General features: G+C 36.7%; 2 protein-coding genes across 7 annotated transcripts in view; one reads left to right on the top strand and one right to left on the bottom strand.

Moving 5' to 3' along the window:
- LOC128680087 (uncharacterized protein) overlaps window positions 1-3,436 on the top strand; it is a 34,422-nt gene extending 30,986 nt beyond the window's left edge. For both annotated transcript variants that reach the window (XM_053762863.1, XM_053762864.1), the window contains exons 6-7: window positions 1,124-2,293; window positions 2,539-3,436. In XM_053762863.1, coding sequence (XP_053618838.1) covers window positions 1,124-2,293; window positions 2,539-2,700 — 1,332 coding nt within the window. In that variant the 3' untranslated portion in view covers window positions 2,701-3,436. The remainder of the gene's footprint in view (window positions 1-1,123; window positions 2,294-2,538) is intronic.
- A 263-nt stretch (window positions 3,437-3,699) lies between these two features.
- RhoGAPp190 (Rho GTPase activating protein p190) overlaps window positions 3,700-20,475 on the bottom strand; it is a 33,793-nt gene continuing 17,017 nt past the window's right edge. For 4 of the 5 annotated variants that reach the window (XM_053762859.1, XM_053762860.1, XM_053762858.2 and 1 more), the window contains 21 exons: window positions 20,231-20,375; window positions 19,649-19,755; window positions 19,347-19,531; window positions 18,368-18,521; window positions 17,577-17,692; window positions 17,001-17,075; window positions 16,557-16,601; window positions 15,606-15,715; window positions 15,243-15,338; window positions 14,639-14,734; window positions 13,493-13,583; window positions 13,236-13,353; window positions 12,666-12,778; window positions 12,025-12,113; window positions 11,389-11,496; window positions 11,037-11,117; window positions 10,722-10,857; window positions 10,283-10,414; window positions 9,610-9,748; window positions 8,534-8,735; window positions 3,700-7,932 (listed from right to left, as the gene is read on the bottom strand). In XM_053762859.1, coding sequence (XP_053618834.1) covers window positions 8,537-8,735; window positions 9,610-9,748; window positions 10,283-10,414; window positions 10,722-10,857; window positions 11,037-11,117; window positions 11,389-11,496; window positions 12,025-12,113; window positions 12,666-12,778; window positions 13,236-13,353; window positions 13,493-13,583; window positions 14,639-14,734; window positions 15,243-15,338; window positions 15,606-15,715; window positions 16,557-16,601; window positions 17,001-17,075; window positions 17,577-17,692; window positions 18,368-18,521; window positions 19,347-19,531; window positions 19,649-19,755; window positions 20,231-20,375 — 2,335 coding nt within the window. In that variant the 3' untranslated portion in view covers window positions 3,700-7,932; window positions 8,534-8,536. The remainder of the gene's footprint in view (window positions 7,933-8,533; window positions 8,736-9,609; window positions 9,749-10,282; window positions 10,415-10,721; window positions 10,858-11,036; window positions 11,118-11,388; window positions 11,497-12,024; window positions 12,114-12,665; window positions 12,779-13,235; window positions 13,354-13,492; window positions 13,584-14,638; window positions 14,735-15,242; window positions 15,339-15,605; window positions 15,716-16,556; window positions 16,602-17,000; window positions 17,076-17,576; window positions 17,693-18,367; window positions 18,522-19,346; window positions 19,532-19,648; window positions 19,756-20,230; window positions 20,376-20,475) is intronic. The other variant, XM_064436724.1, reaches the window with a different exon arrangement.

The following is a 20,475-nucleotide window of genomic DNA, read 5'->3' as shown; positions in this document are numbered from 1 at the left end:
AAATTACAAAGTTACATTTGCAGTTAATGAATCATTGTACCCGTATAATGGAAATGGTGTGTTCATCCCATGAAATTGAACAACATTCTCATAGGAAAATATGTCGAAATATGAAAAAAAAGATTACTTTCCATACAAATTCGACTTATGACTACAAAAAGAAGTGAGATGTCATCAAAAATATACTGTAGAAAACCCACTCAGTTTTTCTACCGTAAAAAGTTATGAGATCCATGTAATTAATATCATGTCGATTAATTTATTGAGTCCGGACTTAAGGGACCTTCTGTCTTAAGTTATTACGTAAGTTATTATCATATCAATATTAAAAATCTTTTAAGTTTTAAATATTGTATTTCGAATGCAAACTTAAAAATAATGTTCTCAATTCATTATTTCGGCACATGTTAAAACGAACATCAGCATTTAGTTGTTAATTGTAAAAACAAACATTATTAACCGTTTAACAGAGTGTTGTTGAAAATTAACTCAATTTGAACGCTCGTAAATGCAAAACAAGAACGGTATTTTAAACATAACAGAGTGAAACAGAGATCACAATAACTAATAAGCTTGAATGTTTAGAACAGTTTGAGAGAGTGAATGTTACAAATATAATTACAACCCCAATTATCCAATTTTAATTAAATATCACTCTACCGACCAGAAGGCCTACCACGAAACATATAAATACGTATCACGTTACTAACGTTCACATGCTATCTCTTTTTCATAAATCGTGTAAAAAAGAGAGAACGTATAGATGCAATGACGTGCAACGTGTTTCATGTCATCTCCTGACTGTCGCCTAACTCAGACACATGGCGACGCGAATGCGTGAACATTGCGTAGTTAGTATGAGTGCTTTTATTTATCGCAATGAAAACCAGCAATGTATACCGAATAAGCCAAAGTTTGTGGAGCCTGAATAATGTTTCATGATAGCCCCCAGATGGTTCGAGGATATCGTTAAAGTCACATGGAAGACGCTGGATGCAATCTGCATTTAATTGTTCTATGTGGAAATATTTGGGAGGTGGCTATTTCCAGCAGTGGACATTTTGGCAGCTAGTCGATGATAATCTTATTTATTAACATAAATAACATGTTACTATACTTGCAGAGTGGCGTCGAGTCTCCATGTACTTGTGAAGAGTGCCAGGAAGAAACGAAGCCCGTAGCCAAGAAACCTGCAGCCATGCCACAAACAAGCCCGACTATTCAAACACCCACACAAAAACAAAATGGCCAAGAACGAGCAGTCGATGTGTTAATACATGACGCTCCACCTGAGACACCCAGGTTCTTCGAATCAGTAGCGTCACCGCCGTATCACGTGACAGTCCCGCCACCTCCAGGGTTCGTCATAGCTCCGTACCAAGCGCCAAGGTTCCACACAGGAGGCAATGTCGAAGACCTTCTAGGTGATGTCCAATCTTCACCGACTTTACAAACGACGTTCATACAACAGAACTCTGTCTTCATGTGCAACACCAGGAAAGTCATGCAACGCCAATGCTGCTGTCAAAAACGAGAACAGAACATTCCACCGCCACCTCCACCTCCCGAGCAGAACGGAGAAAATAACAGCCCAAAGTCATATGTGACGGAGAAGAATATAGAATTAACGTACGATTATCCAAAGGCAATACCTGTACCGAGCAGTTCCAGTCCAAAATCTGATGATATGACGACTACGACTGAAGTTGCAAGCACTGTTGTATTTGTCGAAAGAAGGATACCGGTTAAGCCAAAGAAGTTCGATTTCTTCTTCAGATCTCGATCGGCTCCCGTCGGAGACAACGAGGAGCCAATTTACGCGACTGTCAACAAATTACCAAAAAGATTACGGCGTATGGAGCTAGCGAACTTGGAGAAAGAAGTGGCGTACAAAACTGGGGAGCCTGATTCTTCAACACGAACTGATTTGACGTTGAAAACTGATTCAGAATCGCAGCTGCCTCCTCCTGATGATGACACGAGTAGATCAGAAAGGGAAAAGTCGACAGCTCCAAAGAGACCGGATTCTCCTAAAGCTAAGAAGCGGAAACGATTCTCTTTGACGTTTAAGAAGAGGGAAAGGAAAAGAAGGGAGAAAAAGAAGGAGCCAAAGAAAGAAGTCAAGAATGGAGTGCCGAAGAATGGATTACCGGTTCACGTGGAGAGCGACAATGAGAGGCTGATAGAGGAGGTTCATGAGTTGGCGAAGCACAAACACTGCAGCAGACATCGGCCGAGGAATACCATGTCGTCTTCCAGCTCAGGCCCGCGTTATAAGCGGGATAGCTATCAGGTACCTACTTATTATCATACTTACTAGTATACTATGTATCGTAAATGAGAAAGTTTAGATATTTGGGATCTCAATTAACGCAAAATCTGGACAGATTTCGATGAAATTATACGGTAGAATATTTTATGGATTAGCAGGGCTCCCTTAGGAATTCCTCCCTAGGAATCACACCCAAGACCATGGCACTACCAGATTGCCTACGTACCTGCATCTTAAAGTTTCAGATGAAAACGTATATCTTTCAGGAAATGACAACCTCCCACTCGGAACACGAGCACACCAACAGCGTCTGCTCCTCAGTCAACTCGCTGAACTCAGCCTGCACGCACAAGTCCAGAAAGCTGTCAGCTCCTGTCAACGACGGGTCCATTCCCTGGTGCGGCTGCTGGGGCGCCGGCTGCGTGTGACCAAGGGTTTAGAACATAATCCTTTTTCTCTGAGTGTTTTCCCGGTTGCTTCCCAGCCATTGAGCGTCAGAGCCCAGGGAAGAACAACTCCTTTAAATACTTACTATCCGGTCTCAGTGACCGAAAATTAGTTTAGGCCTCCAACACACAGTCGCATGCTACCATCCCTGGATTCGCGCCAGCTCACCTGTAGTTTTAGGACAAACTTGCAGAAAACCATTTTTAATGTTACTTAAATAAATAGGATATAGCCTAACTATAATAGCATTTTTTAAACCAGAAAGTTTAGTTTAATTTACAGTTATTAGGTCTAAATATAGACACTTCTATGCATCAATTTGCGTCAATATTAAATAGTTTCATAACTTTTATCAATTTATAAAGAGAACGGATTTAAACGAACTAAAATTTGTTGGTATTACAATACCAAATAAAATGGTCATGATTGGTTGATAAACTCCCAGTGTTGCCAGCCAACAGGATCAGCACCTCATTTATTTTCATCACTTTCTTGACAGACGGATGGAAATTGGGGAAATAATATGTTAACATATCAATATTATATACGTAATTTCTGAGTCGAACCTGTCTTCGTATTTTCTAAATATCTTATAACATGTTGCATATTTAGATTTATTACGAATATAACAAAGATAATCTGTGATTTTATTAGTATTTGCTGTTGTATATAATTTATAACGTGTATGTTGAATGGCGAATAAAATTTTGTATGTAATTATTTATATTTTAAAACAAGAATAAAAAAGATCATCCAAGCAAAAAAATAATCGTTAAATACCTAATAAATTTATATTAATTAATATAATAACAAGGATATAATAAATAATATCCTCCTATCCCTGTTGTTAGGCCTGGATGATTTTTTGAAATATTTTAAGTGTAATTTGAATTTTTTTTAATCATTTCAAAAGTTTAGGCATAAACATGACTAGCCTTCCGCAGCCGCTATCAATTTGGGAGAATAAATAACAACACCAATTACATATATGGTTATTTATTATAAAATATGACACATTCCTTTGAACTGTGTTGTACAGTTGGAGACGCATAGCAAATGGATGCGACGGCCGAGGCTCGGGGCGGCGCCGCGACGGTTTTATCACAACATTCATCACACTACATCATATTTATAAAAAAATACTTGCAATTTTAAATAGTAACTAACGGTCTGCAAAACTATGTCTGAAGTCGAACACTGGTTACACATACTATCCTCCCATATTAAGAAGTCATATTCTTCAGATGTTTTCATCGCGCCATGTTACATAAAGAACTTGTCACGGTGGGATCAAATATATGCCTTTATAATTAGAGTACTTTTGTTTTTTATTGAATTTGAATTGTTGTTCTCAATTCATATATTTCCAGTCGTTATAGCGTTTTCTAGTTGTCAACATATTTTCATTCTGGAGGTGTTTAACTTTAGACAAAGTTTAATAGTAAGACCGTAATAGTTGGAAATTTAGGAATTATCTTTCAAATAGTGTAATTATTTTTAATTAAAAGAATTTTGTTCCTTGACCTACATTACCGCACTTGGGTGCAAATTTCCATTTTAAATTTAATTTAGAAACATAATTCGTCAAAACGGCTTCGTTGAATAAGAAACTAATAACATTTTCGTATAAAATCTCGAGTTCAAACTAAATTGAACCGTACATTTGATTTAGCGACTAACGTAGCTTGACAACACATCACGATATAAGAGTTGTAAGGAAAAGAACGCTTAAGATTATTCAAACGTTTGAAACCGACCACACAAGTCGTTGCACCTATGTTAAACCCCATAATCCTATCTTTATAACATCAAAGGCAAGAGCTCCCACATAGGGTACCTAAATCTCACTATCCGCCTAGATATCCTATACAAGCGAAAAATCACCTTTCCACCATCTAGCGACACATACACCCGAGCGGCGCCTTCCGCCAGTGAGCGCTCAGTCGACCAAGCGAACATTGATTCTACTTAGAACAATCGAGAAACCTACAAGAATTTTCAAAGACAAAAAAACCAATGCTTACAAACATTAGGAATCACCAAATCACTTCGCGCTATCCGATATAATGGCACATCGCTTTAAAAAAAACAACAAAATGTGCTAAAAGTATAAAAAGATAAAACACTCACAAATCATAATGCAATAACAAATATATGGCTTTAAATATTTTCCATAAAAAAATAAAATCAATAAATAAGTTACGCAAAAATAAAATAAAACGAATGTACAATATTTACATCGAATAAGTATTTATATAGAAATTGCATTTCGAAATCATTAGGGGAAGTTCAGAGATTGACCATTCCGTTTGAGATCCAAGGAGAGCGGAAATTTCTAGAAAAATAAAATTTAAAACACAGGTAGTAGTAACACTCTGTCTTTTTCGATTCATAGTAAAATATAAAAAATTCCCTCGCCCTCGCATTCCCCTAATGGACATGATATTTTTCGTGTCGTTTCGCGCGCGCACCTATGTGTGGGTGCGCATACGCACACAAATACGCACGATGATATAATGACATTATTATACCGATAAAATCTTACCCGATACTTAACTACGCTTAATTGGAGACATCTAATATATTAAATATTCTTATAAATAGTTACATTGATTTTGTTACCGTTTCAAAATCTATAACAAATCCATTGAAATTGCGTCGCGTAACTCAAGAAGCTCATTCACCATATATATAGAATACAAAATTGCATTGCGAATTTTTGTGATAAGTTAATTTAACCCGTAAAGCACGACGCAGACTGGGGTCTTGAGTCCCTGCGTAAGTGCCTGCTATATTAGGGCTTGGGACGCGAAAGGATCTCATATAAAATTGTAAGCATTTTCTTTTCGCATAATGTACTTTTTTCGAGATTCGTTACGTATAATACTAATAAGAAAAACTTCACAACAAAATGTACAAAAACGAAGCTGCATTGCTCGATTCGAGTATCAAATTCACCAAACATTTACATTACAAAAAGTTACAATGAATATACGTAAATATTGAACAAAATATAAAGCATACCCGACCTTTATAATATTGGCAAAAAGGATCGTAATGGCATAAATGTAATCACCCTTACTAACAAAAATCTTTTCAAATTGATGGAAATAATACCTATTATGTATTAAAATCAAATATTGATATCTTGTTGTTCAAAACAATTTTCTTATATAACATTTATCTTATATTTTATTATAATTTTCTTAATTTGGAAATCTGACAGAATTTTTTATATATTTATTTTTTTGAGCATGAAAGAATTCTACCAGTAAGGATGATTTGCGTTAATTCTACATGACATCACAATACACACTACATCAGTCTAGCCATAAACACTTAATACAAATAGGCCTTTCCATATTGAATGTTGCGTTACTTTTAAAAATAGAGTTAAAAAAAACTGTAAAAATGATATAGTATGAATATCAGATCATATATTTGATAATGACCTGAATATATTTTTTATTCAAAGGATTTTTCACCTTAAATGTGCCAGTAAAAAAATTGCAAATGTACCGTGCCAGCTACTTGCAGCTATATAGGCATGCAGTGGCATGCAAGTTGCTTGCGTGCTGGCATGTGTATTACAATTTTATAGTAACATAGTGCGCTGTGAGTTTCAGTATAGTATTGCATCAAGAAATCAGTCTCAATGAAAGCTGCCAATAATGACAAACAGACGAAAACAAGAGATCTTCAGCGGGGTTAGCATGTGTTTTTGCGAGAACGTCATAAGTCTACCGTTGCTCAGTTTTTCTATTTTTCGATTCTGCGTGTTTTCTTTATGCAATAAATTTATATCAAAGAAACGAACCTCATAATTTATAAAATGTACAGCGCCTCTATCGTACGAGAAATAAAATATTATATATAAACTTTTGACGTTTTCGTGGAAAAAACTCATGCTTACAGTGTATATAAAAAAATGTGATGCTATATCTACAAGACGTATACAACAATAATCTCAATTATAAAATTGAAAGTTCAGTGTAAATAAAATATAATTTTATAAACGCTTAGAATAAAATTAAATGAGGTGTTATAAAAACGAGTTCTCGTATTCAATCTCATTTCAAATTGGTCGTATACAAAATAGGTATAAAATACTGAAAATATGTCTCATTGACTTTTAATAATAAATATACAAAAATAACAATGAAGTACTTATAAAGTGTTTCATTTGGTATCACATGAAAAAAGTTCAAAAAATGGCAAATGTACAATTTCTGACCCACAAAAAAGGAGACCAAATATATTCATGTGTAACTGAGACGAGACAATACATTTTGAAGATTAGATTGTGATTTTACGACCGGCTACCTGCCTGTCGTCAGCCCTCTTTAGGAAAGCTGTAGCACTTAGTTCCTCAGCTCGATAAACGAAATTAATAATTAATTCCTTAGTTCCTCAGCTGAATAAGCGAAATTATATGTCGCTATTTACTGTACTGTATACCCATTTCGTATACGAGTTTGTATACCTAAACCCAACACACAAATTTCTCGCCCATTACAATGGTGTCACTATAAATAATCACTAGCTTTATGCGCTACAAAACAACGATTATATAATACCATTAATATAATAATTAACAATTAATTATACATATCGACTGAACGGAATGTGCATACGTGGTGTTGCCATTATTATAAATACAAATTGTTACCAATAATACTTATTTTAGAACATTTTATACCATTAAATACTTTTGTGCACGAATTTTCTTATCCTATTTAGATGCAGTAGATATAACTTCAAGTTTTTAATTAAATACTGTTTTTTTTTATTAGAAAATTAATGTAAAAAATTCATGACGTTTTTTTTTTTAAATTGAAAATATGTTCTCCAATTGATATGAGAATTTTTTATAGTATAAAATAATTATAAAAAACATTCAATTTTTCACTTAAGACAGAAAATAATCTCATAGCCTCTGTGAAGACATCAAAAATTGCCGAATCTTACGACGAAAATCTCTGAAAACAATATTCAGGATCTAATACGCATATTGAAAACTTACATTTCTAAAATTACGTGTCATACACTTTACGTAATATAACACTCAAATGGTTTCGTTTCGCAAAGTCCACGGGCGGAAATAACACTTATTACGAGGCAACAGAGGCGAGAGTCGCGTGTTAAGTGTTGGGGCCCGTACCAAAATGACGTCACACGTCGTCCATCACGAATGCAATCTGCATTGTGGGTTCCTAGAAATAATGTACAAAATTAACTGTCAGATGCGTAAATCTGTAACATGGCAAAATTTATAATAATAACAGACGACTGACCGAAAGAAAGAATAGGATATTGCCTTTAATATTAAAATATTTGTATAAAATAAAACGTGTAAATGCATTAAAATAATGAAACACGATAATAACATGCATTTTATTTATAGTAAGATTTGATATTTTTTAGTTCTCATTGAAGTATAATTAGAACGCTTTATGACTCCTAGATTTGTGACGTCACTTGTTCCCATACGAGCCCGATAGATATATTTTTGATTTTGACTGTTCTGTCAAAAACAAAAAAAAAAGCTATGACACGATTACGATTTTCGGAGTCAAAATGCATTCCTAATAAACATCGATGAGAATGACTTAAGTAATTTAATATTTTTTATGTTAAAGAAAAAAGAAACTGATCAATTAAAGTGTACATTTAATTATTGTGTTGGGTTATATAAATACCTATCTATACGAATTTAGATTTTTACCCAACCAAGTGGCCGGTTAACGTAAAGCGGTTGTTTCTCCATCTGGCCACCCTAACCCACAGTAATATCTGTCAAGTGTACAAACTCACCCCTCACACCATGACGAAGGCCTCCTGCCCGCGGAACAGGAAGGGGTGCTGGTCTATCATGGTCTGCACGATGTCCTCGAGGTAGGGCCGCGTCATCTCGAAGCGGCCCATGTCCGAGAACTGCACCGGCAGCAGAGTAGGCCACCAGCAGATGGCCAGGTTCTTGCTGTCCATCGAGTTCAGCTTGCAGTTGTCAGCCACTCTGTTTTTATTTTCTTCATATAAACTTTATAACAGTTGCGCTTCGGGGCTTCGCTCCCGTGAGTATTTCGGGATAAAAAGGTGCCCTATGTGTTGTTCCAGGTTATATTCTACCCGTGTACCAAATTTCATAACAATCGGTCCAGTAGATTTTGCGTGAAACTCGGGTAAAACCATAATAAAGTAGCCAGTAATTTTTGAGTTTATTTATTACAAACAAGATTACGAATCTTTTCTCTTTATAATGCTAGTATGGATTAGGATGGATAGCCCCATACATCGTAGTATACATTTTCATCTTCAATAGTTTTTGCTGAAAAATAGTTGCAAGTGCATCTTCTTGGTGTCCATACGGCCATGCTATGGTTCGTGTCTCATATCATTTTATAACAAACGTCTCACAAAGGTTATGTCCTCATGCTAGGTTGATAGGACCGAGCCACGACCTGTGAATTACTTTAAAGAAACAACGCAATAATAATAAAATCTTTATTGCAGACTACGACAGCGTTTATTTCATGCGTCAGCTCACAACTTATTATTGTCAACATCTCCGGTTCTAAGCAACGTATCGCGATCAAACCTACATTCGATTTTAAGTCAGACTATCAGCCACACAGTCGTGAAAACAACATCAAATTCCATCCAGTAGTTTTTACGTTTTGCGCGAACAAACATAGTCCACTTACAGTTTTATTAAATGTATAGATATATATAACTTTGTTACATTTTTTGTTACTATTACAACAATGTTAGTATCTTAACCTATAAAATCTTAAACAAAATTACCTATTGTAACATAAACCTATGTGACACTGCTCAAATAGCCATCGTATTGGACAAGTATCGCGGTCACGACAACACATCACACTCACCTGGCGAAGTGGTGGAGCACGTAGTCGAGAGTGGCCCTGGCGACGGGCGTGAGCGCAGTGTTGAGCAGCTGTCGCAGCGCCAGCAGCCGCCAGCTGCGGTCCTTCAGCTCCACGCCGCCCGCGATGCAGCCGCGCATTGCTGCAGATACATGTAACAGTACAGCTAATACTTAAAGCTAACAACGTTTTTTTGACATTTCGACTCACTGAAAACATGTATTCGACATACATTTGTCAAACTTTGGCGTATTCGGTATACATCGCTGGTCTTTCATTGCGATAATTAAAAGCATTCGTACCAATTATGCAATGTTCATTCATACGCGTCGACATGTGTCTGAAGTTCGGTTACAGTGTGGAGCTGGCATTAAACAATTTACTGTATGTTTTGATTGGCGTTCGTTAGCTTTCATGTCGAAAGCATCAGATGGATTTACTTTGGTAATCAAAAACAGCGCTCCAAACATACAATATTGTCGAAGAATTCGCCGAATGCGGCGAATGAGACTATTTTAATGGGAGTGAATTCGTCACTAGAAGCAATGCCGTAGTGAAAGCTTCCCCGAAGGTTGGGGGAAAGAGAAGAACACCTTTGCACTCATGTAAGTTTGAATACCTAGTTATAACTTATGTAAAAGGTGCAATAAAGAGTACCTCTATCTATCAAACTCACCCGCAATATCTTCAAGCTGCGCCATACTCGCTTCATCCAGTAATGGCGGCAGTTTCTTCGAGAAGAAATCCTTCAACGCCGTGGCTACAGCGTTCACGGGTATGTCTAGAGATTCTAGATCTATGTTAGGATCTGGAAAAAGGTATATTCATTGAGTTATGTCTCAAATTAATGCAAAAGAGATTGGATTTATATTTAAATTAAATAATTTCCTCGATTTAGCAACAACAAAATGTTATTTCCGTCATTTATCAACACATCACATAAAGGGCGGAGCCATGGCAGGACTGCTTACCCCACCAGTCTGCCACAGCCCCGCGTATCGTCACAACATTTTATTATAGAAATGGTAATAGTATATTAATAGCTCTTTTTTGTTTGTGCTGGGTTTTTTATACCGAGCCATGGGATATAAAGTGGAGGAGGATTATTGACTGACCTTCATAAAATTTGGTGAACAGCATTTCAACGTGCGCCCTGTTGCCGGGCACTCGGTACAGGCCCTCAGAGGCGAGTCCCTCTCGCTCGATGAATTCTACACATTTCTCCACAAACAGAGGCACACCGTGCGAACCCTGCAACATAAATCATAATAAATAAATAAATAAATAAATAAATAAATAAATAAATACATACATACATACATACATACATACATACAGGAATAACAAGAAATAATGACTTTTTTGTTCAAGGTTTGTTAAACTTTTGTCTCAGTCTAAGATGAATAGGGTATAGTTAAATGTCAATTTACCTGCGGTCCCCAATTTTGTGCTGACGGCGCATTCGCTAACTGCGTAGAGTTCTTCTTCGAGTCTTTGCTTTTGGAAAATTCCTAATAGAAAAATAAAATATGAAAAAAATTGTATATACTTATATTTATTACATCAACATATTGAGTAGTTTTAAGTATACGTCTAATTAGTTCTCTTTCAAAAAATCCTTCAAAACCTTCCCCTAAATGACTATAATGGGTGAGGTGAAATTTGACGAAGGCGAAGCCGCGGAAAAACCTAGTATAAATATATGGACTGTATACTCGTAGATTAAATAATTGCATCCAGCAATCGCATGTGATAATCTTTTCCACTCATAGTTTTATTTACCTTGTGTCTGCGGTCGTGCTTGGAGAACGGATGTGGTCTCCGCCTGGAGTCTGCCGCGCTCGATGAGGAGTTGTCCTGCGCTGACGAGGGATATTCACCACCCAGTATCTAAATAAACAAATAAATTATAAAATATATCTATTTGAGACTATAGACCGTAAATTTTACGATTTAAAAAATTAAAATCGGTAAGAACTTGAGAAGGTTCATCTTGTCCACATGCATGATATGCGAGACAAAAAAATCTCAGTGCAAATAAACCGTCTAAATCCTTGCCCGGGGCCGATCCTACATGCCCCATGAGTTCAAGCATAGCATAATAAAGCCGTAAGAGACGACTAAGGGACACATAACCTTGGCAGTTGATAGGCAACGACAGCATTCCCAAGGAAGGTTGGCGTCAGTCAGGCTGCCGGTTCAAATTCACAGCCGACATCATCAACATTTTAATTATTTATTTATTTCAGTTCAATGGTTTCCTTTTTACGCTGTCTCTTCGCGGCGCCACAGCCCCAAACGAAATCGGTAACATGCGGAGATAAGAGAGACAGAGAGAGAGAGACAGACACAGAGAGAGAGAGACAGACACAGAGAGAGACAGACACAGAGAGAGAGACAGGCAGAAAGAGAGAATACCTTATGAGCGGGTTCGTGGTGCGGCGGCGGCGGCAGAGGCCGCGGCCTTCTGGTCTCTCCGTCGGAACTGCCTTCACTAGATTCGCTCGCTAAAACAACAGTATATATTATAAACAGTTACTTCTCCATTTCATTCATTCTTTCTGGCAACTTCATATGCGCGTAAAAACTTCATTTATTCATAAAAAACTAAAGTATGTTTTGTCACTATCGCACTTTATAATATTTGACATTGATAGAATGAGACACACCATAGTTTAGCTAAAAGTGTGTTTTAACTTTTGAATAACGGGGTTAGATTATTTCGTAGCTGAGTGATAAACAACGCAAAACTGAAACTACTGGACGCAGTGGAAATGTCATATGTCCTTGAGAAGTAATTTCTATGTCCTAGCTACTACGCTACTAGCTGCGCCCCGGGGCTTCGCTCTCGTGAGAATTTCGGGATAAAAAGTCCCCCATGTGTTCCTGGTTATATTCTACCCGTGTACCAAATTTCAGGGCAATTGGTCTAGTAGATTTTGCGCGAAATATTAACAAGTATACATACACACATCCTCACAATCTTCCGCATTTATAATATTAGTATATTTATATACCAGCTAGATTTTTTTTGTAAAAAAAACCCCTTGGTTTGTTACCTTTATCCTCCTGAGTCCTCGCCCGGTAGCCGGTGGGTAGTTCAGGCGGTCCCACAAACATGCCCAGTTTCGGCACTCTAGGACTTTGCACTGCGACTAAATTACCTAATGACCTGCAAATATACGACTTTCTATTATAGATTGTCTATAAAACAATAAAAATAAGTTTTTTTTTTTGTAAGACAGTCCAACTTATTGGTAACAATGAGTATAAGTTTATATACCATATATCAAATATACCTATATGAAAAATACAAAAAATCAATAAAGATACAGTATGTCAAATAAAATTGACAACCTGCCTGCCTGCCAACGACTGATTGTCAGCACTTGGATGCTGTTTCGCCTTTCGCCATCGGACAACTGTATAACACTTATCAAACTAATTTGAGTAGATTTGTGCTGTTGACTATACTCTCTACTATGTTCTGGACGTTATCACTGAGTGGCGATTGAAAATGAGCTACCGAATATTAGTAGCAATTTTTCGAAACCGGACCACGGGCTCCGACGCTTAACGTCTGGAAGAAACAAAGAAAATGCTCAAATAGGAGTACATAAAATTCTCACCGTTTCTTATAGTGCCTATGTGCGTGATGGTGGTTGTGTCGTCTCCTGTGTATTCTGGCCGCGCTAGCGCCGCCGCCGGAAGCGGAACTTGATCCGGAACTGTCCGTTTCAGAGAGGGCTACAAATAAAACCTATTTTAAATCATTCATAAAAAAACAGTGTAGAACTTTTAGTGAAAGTATTATTATTAAGACCTTTTTTTAAGTGAATGCGTTAAATGTTTTAATACACGTAAAATATAATATAAAATATTTTACATGGCTGGTGTAGTGGTGTTTTCTCGTGTCGTCGATGTCGCCGCAACCGCATCATAGATGGCGCTTCCATATATTCGTTCGGTTCTTTTATCTGTCATTAAATAAATTTACAATGAGCATTTCATAAATATTTAATCAATTCGAATAAAAACTAAAAGAATTCATATTAAATTCTGGTAACATGATTTGACTGAAAGCACATCGAAATGTGAGTCACAAAACGTTTTCTGTAGACATTCTTTATTTATATAGAAAAGATAAGAGCTGATAAATAATTTATTATTATAACGAATTTTCTGTCAACGCAAAGTATGTCTACCAAGCACACTTTAAAGCTCAATTTTCAATGCCTTTATTTTCGAAAGAAACTGAAATGTAATACCTGTAGGATTTTGTCGTAATAATTAACGTTCTGTTATATAGGTTCAAATCCTAAACGTGCATGAGTTTGTATACCAATCTGACTGGTGTATAGTATTTTTCATTTACCACCACATGCTTCCGGTGAAGGAAAACATCGTGAGGAAACCTGCATACTGGTTGACAGTTTAAGTTCACTAGTGTGTATGCGACTACTTGCCTCTTGATATCAGAATACTTTCGTCGTAAAAGTCATGTCAGGTGCTTTTAGGAGACTATTAGATATTAGGCTATTATACTTATAGGACTAATAATCAATCACTAGATTTAAGAACGAGGTTCTTGTCGATGGAGTATTTTCCATTCTTCTCTGTTTCCTGCCATTTACCTCCCTATACGACACGACCTTTACCTTGTCTTTAATTTCATCTATGAATGTCTTTCTTGGCTTCCTTTCCCTCTTCTAGCTTCAATTTTTCCTTCAATCATATATTTCATAAAGTCGTCGTGTCGTATAAGATGGCCAAATTCTTGTTTCTATTACATTAATAATATCAGACACTAAATCGGTGGCAGATACTTTAAAGATTCCTAACTAATATTATAAATGCGAAAGTAAGTTTGTTTGTTACCTCTTCACGCTATACCTACTCAACTAATCTTCTTGAAATTTTGAATACATATAGTTTGAAGTACGGAGAAGGACATAGGGTACTTTTTGTCCCGAAATTCCCACGGGAGCGAAGCCCCGGGGCGCAGCTAGTAGCATATACAAAGAAACATTACCTGAGCGTATTGTGCATCTAATTCAGTCTCAGAACTGACGCCGGACGGATGGTGGTGCTGCTGAGCGCCGCCGGCCGACCAACCAGATCTTTGCGACTGGAATATCATACATTCAACATTATTTGTTATTTATTTGCCGTAAGTAGGTCAAGGACGTGTTGGCTTCGTGACATTAGATTTTTTGTTATATACTGTTATGTAAATTTACCGATTTTTAAATTTGTTTGTTCTTCATAATTATGCAATGTATTAAAATTAATGCAAGATGTTGAATACCGAAATCATGCTGAAAAACAATGCTTCTTGCTAAATTTCATGATTTTAGAAATCTATATTGAAATACTTCGAAAACGGCTACAGGACAAAAACTAATTAAACATTCTTTCCATATACCGCGCAAGCTAACATCATTTTAAGGACAATAGAAACTTGCAGTGATGTTAACTCTTAAATTTATTTATTTTATTTATTTATTGTTATTTAAATACAACGGTACATGTGTATCCTATTACAGTATATATAAAAGGAAGAAAAGAAAAAAACCTTATAACCAAAATAAAAAAGAAACATAAAAAAAACAAAGATAAAAAATATTGCCCTTTACCTTTCTATCTCTGTTGGAATGTGGAGGTCCTATTGTGATGTGTTGGAGGGCGTCGCTGACCATCGTGTAGTTGTTCATGTCCAACTTGCCGGGTTGCTGGCAAAATAAGATACAAATCATGTTTTATGAATAACAAACATATCACAAAGGAGAATACTCACGAAAGTATAGAAAAAAAACCATAGTGAAAAGAAAAAACGTCAGAATTTTGGAATTCCGGGAACTCCTCAACCGTTTACAGCACGGACATGGGTTTTTTTGTCAGGGGATAAAAGCCATAAGATCTCTCTGACGACGTTGAAAGCTTATGGCAAAAATTATATTTTTGTAAAAAAAAAAACTTGTATTATTTCCTGGTGCTACCTTCAGGGTCTGCGAATGTCGTGGTCGCTGCGGCGGCGGATGGGGTTTGCTCGGGCCCATCGTGAATGCTCTATGGCCATAACTCGCCGGCTGCCATAGACCACCGCCATCTATAAACATCACATTTCATTGGCTCGTTTCATTCGATTCACAGGACTAAATAAATCGATTCTATTGTTAAGAGATTTTCTTCAGGATTTTAGCTAGACCCATTAGTGCCCCACTGCTAGGCAATTGCTCTTAACTAAAAAACAAATTACATAATCATACTTAATCATGATCGGCCTATAACGGCTGGGATCATTATTTTATGTCATACTAGCGACCCGCCTCGACTTCACATGAGTGCAATATTATGCATGTTATACTATATTGAACACTGTATCTATATAAAAACCCGCATCAAAATCCGTTACGCAGTTTTAAAGATCTAAGCATATATACAGACATACATACAGCGGGACTCGACTTTATTTTATACTATGTAGTGGTTTACAGTGAAAAGTAACTTTAAACATAACAATATTTGCATAAGTTAAAGAACTCCTCCTCTTCAATTCCCTCACTCCTCTGATCCCCGAAGAAACGAAGAATAATTTTATAAATAACTACAAATTACTACATTATTTTATGAAACATAACGGAATAATTATTTTACACATGCTCATTATGACTTAAAAAATCAATATAAAAAAAAAACATTGATTCGGTCATTGCTTATTAAAATAGTACACAAATTATAATCTATTTACATTATAAATAACACAAAAAATCCTTAACCGATGAACACAAAATACTATTTTCTACATCATGCAAAAAATAGACGTCTTCAATACGCATTCCTGGAAATTATTAGACACAAAAAAATGCTAAAAGTGATGCTATCTATCTACAAAACAAAAGTGAATCCTCAATATGTAAGCCGTAAGGCTTATCTTCGCATGCAGTCACCTGACTCGTGTGTGCTGAGCGAATCCTCCGAACAGTTGAGATCCGCTGCGTTTACAAATTTACAGTTTTAAAAAAATAGGTATACAAATCTTATTTCAGATTGATAAAATCATATTACCTGTGGTTACTTGGGTATAAATCAAATACGAAACACTAAAATCAAATGTCACTATAATAGATCTATCTTATTTATAGTAAGATTTTGTATTTTTTAGTTTTCATTAAAGGATCTTTGACATGTGCTTTTTGACTTAAAAATTGTCATTTACTAATACCAGTGACAGTAGAAATAAGTTACGTCACAAAGTACATACAAACAAAAAATATATGCCCCATATATTTTTTGTTTAAGACACATGGAAAAAAGTATCTGATCAGACTCGATGACAACGACGCCTTACAGAATAGATGAACAATGTATCTATCTATCTATAGACAACTTACGAGATAAATCATGCATGCGGTGGTCGGGCGGCGCCGGCTCCGGCGGAGTGCTGGGCGGCGGGTACACACTGAACCCTGCACACATTATATTCATTACTTCCCCGAGAAATTAAAACGAGGGTATATATTACACATGAGTTGTGAATCGTACTCTCTTTCGAGTGATACATAGGTGTTTCATACGAAAACCTGCCTACGACGACAATAAAAAAAATACAATTTCTAATGCATAAAACAACAACGTCATCAAATATTCATATTCTCAGTAGTTGGGATTTTTTAAAGTAGAATCATATTTTCTACCAGTCTTCAAAATTATATTCATTGCTGTCATTGAATATTGATGCAACACGACGGAATTGTGCTTGGATCAGTGTAAATGGCGAGGTTCACATTTATTTCGACCAGGTTATAAATTATGTAACTCTCAAGGGAACAATGGATTTCCATGCAATTTTTCAGGCCGGTTTTTGTTCCAGTTCAATTACGTATTTTCACTCAGAAGTTCAAATATGGTTATTTCAACAATGATTATTTCAGAGCAGTAGTCGTATAAAACAAATATTATTATCTTACCTTTCAAAAACCCTCTGTTCTTGTTGTTCATGGTATCACTGTACTCAGAGTCAATGTCGGCTCTGGAATCCGGACCAATGAGAAGATCCAGCGAATTTGTCAGCTTATGTTCCATCCTGTAATAGACAATAAAGTTGTTATGTTTTATAGATTTCAAGACGGAACATTAAAAAAAATGCACGAAACACACGTTTAAATCGTGATGGAGAGTGATTAACGAGCTAGATATTTTTTTCCATTGCAATATGAAATATAATGTTCAAGATTGGTTGATTTGTATTTGGGTCGCACGCCCTCAATTCATTTTCTTCGCTTTCTTGACACTGTATATAGACTTACATTTAAAATCTAAATTATTATGTGAAAACTATACGATACGATAAAATACTCTTTATTGTACCAAAAGTGAAATGTGCAGAAAAGAAATATCAACATACAAAACTTCAAAAAGGCGCAATGGGTAATATTATAATAACTAGTAGTTCGCCGCGAACTTGGACCTCGCAAACACAATAAACTTTTACAAAATTGTGAATATTTCAAAAACGACTGAATCGATTCTGATGACCCACGAACTTAAAAATTCTATTGGTATATCCTACATACCTTTAAAATTCCATCAAAATCGGACCAACGGTTCGAAAATTATCGCGTTACAAACATACATACATACAAAAAAATTTTTTGGCCTAAATAGAACGTTAGACCGCGGTCGCTCGGTCAATAATGATAAATAATGAGATGTGCAGTGTGGAGTATGGAGTGTGGAGTATAGAGTATGCAGTAGTGACTTGTGGTTGTCGAGGTAGGAGTGCAGACGCGGCGGCGGCGGCGGACGCGCGGCCGCGACGTCGGGCAGGTTGCGGCGCGGCTCCAGTCTGAACGCGCGCTCGATCTCGCCCTTGCGCTCCCACACTTCCTTGAAGAACGGAGTGTAGAATGCCGCTGGGGAAATATAATCCTATCATTATTACAAACAGATGAGCGTTTGTGAGTTTGTATGTTTGAAATTAATTTATTTATTCACGTGAAACAAGATGTAACAGATAATATAGGTAAGGACCGACATGTCTCGCCGTCAAGATGCCATGTAAATCTTATTATTAATGCCTAATGAAAACAATTGAAATGTCCGAAACTACCGAACCGAATTCAAAAATTCTTTAAGTAAGTATCCAAGATTGCTATAGGCCAATACATTATCCAAGATTGCTATAGGCGATTTCCACGGGAGCGAAGCCCCGGGCAATATCTAGTAATAAATAAATAGACAACAATCGACGACTGACACTAAGCACTAAGCTTGTTCATAGAAGAAATTTAGAAGAAACATCACGGCACACGCGTTCTCGATTTGTCATGTCTTTACATAGATATGTAGATTTACAAAATGGTTGCGCCATCTAAGTCTTGCATCACTACACTTGTAACTCTCACTTCACTAAATAAAAGCATATTATTTATCAGATTTTCCATTTCATTCAGTAAAGAAGTTGGTGGCAGCATACCTTTATTATAACGTGCGACCAAATCGAAATAGTGGCGCCATCTACATAGATTTTAAGAAGAAAAATATATGTTAAATCCTAATATAGTACATACACTTACTCAGCGCTACAAGTATAGGTAGCGAAGTGTGCGTTCAATATGTCAGCTGTGGCATTTCCTTCAGCAAAGAAACTGGTGGCAGCGTAATTTTATTTGTGACCACATCAACATCATAGCGCCATCTACCTACATTTTAACGAAATAATATATAGAAAAACTTACACTTATTCTCAGCGCTGCAAGTGTAGGTAGTGAAGTGTGCGTTCAGCTTGTCAGCCGTGGCGTTGCCCTCCGTGATGAGCGCGTGGCCGACGTCGGTGCCGAAGAAGGCGGTGGCGGCCGAGTTCCCGCCGTCCGTCACGGCCACCATTTGGATCGGAAGGTTGGGGATGTTCATTGAGAATGCACTAGAAGTATAAACGAATTACGACTGTTTGAAAGCGTGGTAGTAGTTAAAATGTTGACGAGTTATAGACTGTTTGTGTCTAGTTATGATAATAATTTAAATCGCAAACAATACTCACTTCAAGGTGGCGAGACTGGCTTTCCTCTTGGCGGAGTAGATCAGTATGAACCCGTGTATGAGCTCCTCTCTGAATTGCGACGCGCCGTGGAAACTCGAGATTATCACCTGTAGTGTTTATTTTATTTATTTATGTATCTAACATAACAACCAATATAATACAAGCACTATACAATTTTTCAGGAGTATAAGACTCTGTCTCTCATCTAAGTGTTTTTCGGGTTTCTTATACACTTTCCTACTTTTACATCCCAATTAAGTCTCTATGTTTGTACATAGGAGTAGGGTGATACATTCATATAGCTGGCTAATATCCCAATAATATTATAGATGCCAGAGTGTGTGAGGATGTATGTGTATGTATTTGTTACTCTTTCATGCAAAATCTACTGGACGGATTCTTATAAAATTTGGCACACGAGTAGAATATAACACATCAGAGGGAATTTCGAGATAAAAAGTACCCTACTTTTTATCCCGAAATTCACACGGGAGCGAAGCCCCGGGACGCAGTTAGTCGTAGAAATGCGAAAGTTTGCTAGGATGTATGTTTGTTATACTTTCACGCAATACCACTACCCACCTCGACTTTCCTCTTGGAGTCCCCCAGGAAAGTCTCTATAACGATGGAGCGGTCGCCGGTGAGGAAGCACGCGCGGTGAGACAACAACGGACTCAGCACTCGTTCAGGGGAATAGGGGTCGTCGCAGAACATACACACCATTATCCTGAAATAGACACAAATAATTATATTTTTTATAACGTGTCATGCTGTATACATAATCGGGAAACCGTTCGCCGAACTTTGGCAGATTCGGTATAGATTGT

This window comes from Plodia interpunctella, chromosome 23 (genome assembly GCF_027563975.2).
Source record: "Plodia interpunctella isolate USDA-ARS_2022_Savannah chromosome 23, ilPloInte3.2, whole genome shotgun sequence".
Lineage (NCBI taxonomy): Eukaryota > Metazoa > Arthropoda > Insecta > Lepidoptera > Pyralidae > Plodia > Plodia interpunctella.
The sequence above is the reverse complement of the archived record's forward strand: the minus strand, read 5'-3'. Positions and strand labels throughout refer to the sequence as shown.